This window comes from Phragmites australis, chromosome 6 (genome assembly GCF_958298935.1).
Source record: "Phragmites australis chromosome 6, lpPhrAust1.1, whole genome shotgun sequence".
NCBI lineage: Eukaryota > Viridiplantae > Streptophyta > Magnoliopsida > Poales > Poaceae > Phragmites > Phragmites australis.
In genome coordinates, this window is record NC_084926.1 from 16,241,847 (window position 1) to 16,244,939 (window position 3,093).

Genomic DNA, 3,093 nt, shown 5'->3' on the forward strand with positions numbered 1-3,093 from the left:
TGCTCAGTCCAACGGGTATAGCATGCCTTTAAACCCGAATCAAGTGTGCACGAATATGCTCTATATTTGAAAACTGCTTCTCGTTCTTGCAATCGACACACACACAACATATATAGTGATCGGCATGGTTCCTTTCTGGCATCTTATATGCCGCCACAACCTTCAAAAAAATCTCAACGCCATTAAAAAAATGCTGGCCCTCGATCCTTGTACATTCATAACCGAACCATCTGCGAATCATTATAATTAAACTCATATAACTTATAATCATTAAACTTTTTAAAATCTAGAATAAATTCATTGAATTACCTCATATCTTGATTGATCCCTTCCGGTACTTGGGTCAGGTCAAAGGACCCACCTTCAAAAGGTTGCCGTGTCTGATTGTGATCCATTGGTGGACGTGACATCTCTATAATATAGTATTTTATCAATTGTGTTAAATTCACTACGTTTATTAATGAATAGAGGAAATCTATTGGATTAATATTTAAATTCAAGACTTAAAAAATATACTCAATCCACATACTAGAAAAATAGAGTTAGATTTTAATGTACGCACCCACATATATTTACATGTGACTTTAATCTACTCTCAAATCATCTATAATGGTAAAATTACGATCTTTCTCTAAATTAGATCTCAAAATTCATTAACATGAAACAAGCACCAACCATCACCCTAAAACAATCCACCAAGTAAATCTATCTAAAATGAAATATAGAACATCTTACTAACCTTAAAGCACATTGACTCCTTTAAATTTTGAATACTCCAACCGCAAGGACGACAAAAATGACGGCTAGCGTTGTTCCGCTCGGACATACTGTGGCTCTGTTCTGATCGGGTTTGGAGCGTAAGGTGGACTTTATACTGCAGCAAATATCCATACCGGTTAGTGGATGAAACCCGCACTAAAATGAACACGAACCAGCACTTAATAGTTCGTTTCAATACCAGTTCTTAGTAACTTAATCATTATTCACGTGCGAGAGGTTAAGAACCAATACTATTACAGTTTTAGTTGTGGTTACTATTTAATCGATATTGAGGAGATATTTTATTAACCGGTTCCTTAGAAGTGGGAGTTTGAACCTAGTGAACATGATGCTATACGGCACACTGTACCAACCAAAATAAGCAACCGTTTGGCTCCACTCTTCGTTGGAGAAATGTCAAAGCTTTATCATATTCTCGTAAAGAAATCCCAGCCGCAAAACACTTTTTTTTCCTCCTCCCGCAACCACAATAGAAAATATTTTCTGCATGAGAAAGAAAGAAAAAATAATACAAAGCAGCAATATCCACAGCACCTCGACGCACCGGTCACCACCACAATGCCGTCATGACCACCTCCTCCCTTCGCCCCCTCCGCTTCCTCTCCCTCCTCCCCACCACCGCCGCCGCCTCCAGCTCCCCTCCCATCACCTCCGTCCACTTCCCAAGAACTCCTCTCCGCCGCCGCCTCGCCGCCTCCGTGACGGAGAGCAGCAGCCAAGAAGAAGAAGCGGCCGGGAGCACGAACGGGTCCCTCCCGGGCCTGCCCCCCGTGGAGGAGGACGACGACGAGTTCTGCCCGGTGGACTGCGTGACGGAGTTCAAGACGGACGAGGAGTTCGCGCGGCACCTGGAGCGTGCCAAGGCCGCGGGCGCCCTGGTGGTTGTGGACTTCTACCGGCCTTCGTGCGGCAGCTGCAAGTACATCGAGAAGGGGTTCATGCGGCTCTGCAAGGGCTCCGGCGACGACGGCACCCCCGTCGTCTTCCTCAAGCACAACGTCCGTATATACAGCTGCAATAGTCGCGCGCGCCATTGCCGCACAACGAGCGTGCTTGATATGATTTTGTTTAACGCGTGGATGGAAAATGCTTCGCAGGTGATTGACGAGTACGACGAGCAGTCGGAGGTGGCGGACCGGCTGCGCATCAAGATCGTGCCGCTGTTCCACTTCTACAAGGACGGAGTGCTGGTGGAGTCGTTCGCGACGAGGGATAAGGAGAGGATCATTGCCGCCATCCGGAAGTACACCTCGCCTGAGCCTGAACCTGAGTGAGTGATCTTCTTATCTGTTTTGGAGCTGACAAGATATCTTCAGATCTTATCAAGATACTATATTTCGTACTTAATTCTTCTTTGGATTTGCCATTTCAGAAGGAAAAAAATTACTTCTCTGGATATGCAAATTTTGCGTTGCTAAAGCTAGCCTTTGATCGAGCATATAAACTTAGCAAGGTCTATATCAATCATATATTCTAGTACGAACTAATGAAAAAGATTGAGCGTGTCTATGCTATATATATTCTGATATGTACTGCGCATGTTCGAGACCAAATGAAGATTCATTTTAAGTTATCGATCTGTGTCATACTATCAGGCCTTTAGGAAGTCAGGAACCATTATTGTTTAAGAACAGAACTAAATTTAAAGCATACATTTTGAACCAATACTGCTGGGTCATGGATTAGTAATGTGCTACCATTTTCATTTCCCTTGCAGAGAAGAGCTGGAGGAGTAACTCCATTGGTGAGCAATGATTTCGTCAAGGTGCAGATACGGAGCTTGAGCAGAATTATTTGACGTCCTATGCAATGCCGGACGCAGGATAGACTGCTAGGGGACTCGATCTCCTTCTTGCTCCTTTAGCCCCCTCTCTTCTTCTCCCTCCTATCTCCCTTTCCTCTCATGGAGCACCAGAGGGTAGGGGGCTTGAGCCCCCACGCCCCTGCTGAAGATCCGCCCTGGTCCTATGCGTTGGGATGCCAACCACCTATTTATTATTCATATGATGATTCTGAACCAATGTACCATTTTCTGTAAAAATAGATGTATAATATCTGAATCGATCTTTAATAAAATCAAATGCCTTCTGCGAAATTCAAATTTGCGTGTTGTGAATGGTGATCCCATTCTCTAACCGCTTCATTCCAGAAGAGAATTTTGATGCAGACGGGATTGATTGATCAGCCATAAACGCAATGGAACCAATTTGGGCCGGAGCCCAGTAAAGGCCCATGTTAGACGAGGCCCAACTGGCCCAAGAACTTGGATAGAAAGCCAAGCGTGGCCCACGTCCTTCGTCGGTAGAGACCAGA

The 3,093-nt window shown here is 44.6% G+C and overlaps 1 protein-coding gene across 2 annotated transcripts; it reads left to right on the forward strand.

Moving 5' to 3' along the window:
* The first annotated feature begins 1,293 nt into the window (after positions 1-1,293).
* Positions 1,294-2,875, forward strand: LOC133921918 (thioredoxin-like 4, chloroplastic). Of its 2 annotated transcripts, XM_062367018.1 has the most exons (4): positions 1,294-1,778; positions 1,878-2,050; positions 2,153-2,233; positions 2,498-2,875. In XM_062367018.1, exons 1-3 carry the CDS (start codon positions 1,347-1,349, stop codon positions 2,196-2,198), a joined length of 651 nt encoding a protein of 216 aa, XP_062223002.1. In that variant the 5' UTR covers positions 1,294-1,346; the 3' UTR covers positions 2,199-2,233; positions 2,498-2,875. The 2 variants fall into 2 exon arrangements, with proteins under 2 accessions (XP_062223002.1, XP_062223003.1); XM_062367019.1 differs by lacking the exon at positions 2,153-2,233 and having other exon boundaries at positions 1,299-1,778.
* The last annotated feature ends 218 nt before the right edge of the window (positions 2,876-3,093 follow it).